The 1,193-nt window shown below is 40.8% G+C and overlaps 1 protein-coding gene across 1 annotated transcript in view; it reads left to right on the top strand.

Annotated features, from left to right (window-relative positions):
• Window positions 1-1,193, top strand: part of tnrc6c2 (trinucleotide repeat containing adaptor 6C2) — a 53,175-nt gene that overhangs the window by 40,799 nt on the left and 11,183 nt on the right. Inside the window, exon 7 of the mRNA XM_016499768.1 lies at window positions 917-1,074. Coding sequence (XP_016355254.1) covers window positions 917-1,074 — 158 coding nt within the window. The remainder of the gene's footprint in view (window positions 1-916; window positions 1,075-1,193) is intronic.

A 1,193-nucleotide genomic window follows, 5' to 3' on the forward strand; every position in this document is an offset into this window, starting at 1 on the left:
GTGAGAGAGAGAGAGAGGGGGTCACATCACAGTGGAGTCAGCTGTCTTAACCGTCTTAACCGCCAGCTTCATCACTGTGTCTGTCACGTGACTCTGTTCCCCTTTCGGGCTCTGTCTTTACATTTATTTTGAAAGATGAAGCTCGCGATTATGGTAAGGGGCGTTACATTTCTGACGAGTGCTTGCGGTGTTCGGCCAATCACAATGCACTGGGTCAGCTGGCCAATCAGAGCAGACTGCGCTTGTCAAAGGAGGGGGCTTTGTAGAAAACGAAGCGTTTGAGAGAGGCGGGGCATAGAGGACCTACAATAATGTACAGTATTTGAAAAATAATGTGTTTTTTGAACATTAAAGCATGTCAACATATTCTGTTACACCAAATACACAAAATAATGATCTTTAAAAAAGCATCATATGACCCCTTTAAATTTGAAGTTAGTATTTTTTTTCTGATAAATACTTCATGCTATACCATCTTACATGCTGAGACAACTTGAAGTAAGTTATTCGTATCATAAAATATACACTTTGTGGCTCTCTGGGATTTAAAAAAAAAATTGCTCCATTTACATACAGAAATACTCAACCAGTGGCATGGGATCGGGGCAGGGCTATCTGTTTGTCCAACAAGTGACAGAAAGTGGTAGTGTTTGGGAAGCTTGTGTGAAAATTGTCATTATGTTTGCAGTTTCGTTTGGTGACCCTGGTGCCACAGAAATTGCATACTTCACCTTTAAGGTTTTTCTGTGGATCATACTTGATAAACAACCTGTAACAATATATTCAGTATTGGGCAGACCAAATGTAATAATTTAGTCAACCATGTTGGTCATCCACTAATCTAAACATAGATTAAAATGTATATGGTGGTTACGGCCCTGATTATGAGCAGTCTTGACCATTTGTGTTTCGTCAGGTCCCAAATCTATGCAAGATGGCTGGGGATCAGGAGGGGAAGAGATTGGCATGAACACTGGCCAATGGGATGCTGATGATGGTGACATGTGGAGCAGTCCTACATCCCAAGACTCCTCTTGTAACTCCTGGAGTCAATCCAAGAAGGGCCCACAAAGGGTAGGCTGTTTAAAGCCATGAAGCTCTTGTGCAATGACACATGCTTACAGTGTGGTTAAGAAACTGTTTACATAAACTGTTTACGTTTTATTTTTGTTTATGAATACTGGTCTATATAT

Source organism: Sinocyclocheilus anshuiensis, unplaced genomic scaffold (genome assembly GCF_001515605.1).
Source record: "Sinocyclocheilus anshuiensis isolate Anshui unplaced genomic scaffold, SAMN03320099.WGS_v1.1 scaffold314, whole genome shotgun sequence".
NCBI classification, from domain to species: Eukaryota; Metazoa; Chordata; class Actinopteri; order Cypriniformes; family Cyprinidae; genus Sinocyclocheilus; species Sinocyclocheilus anshuiensis.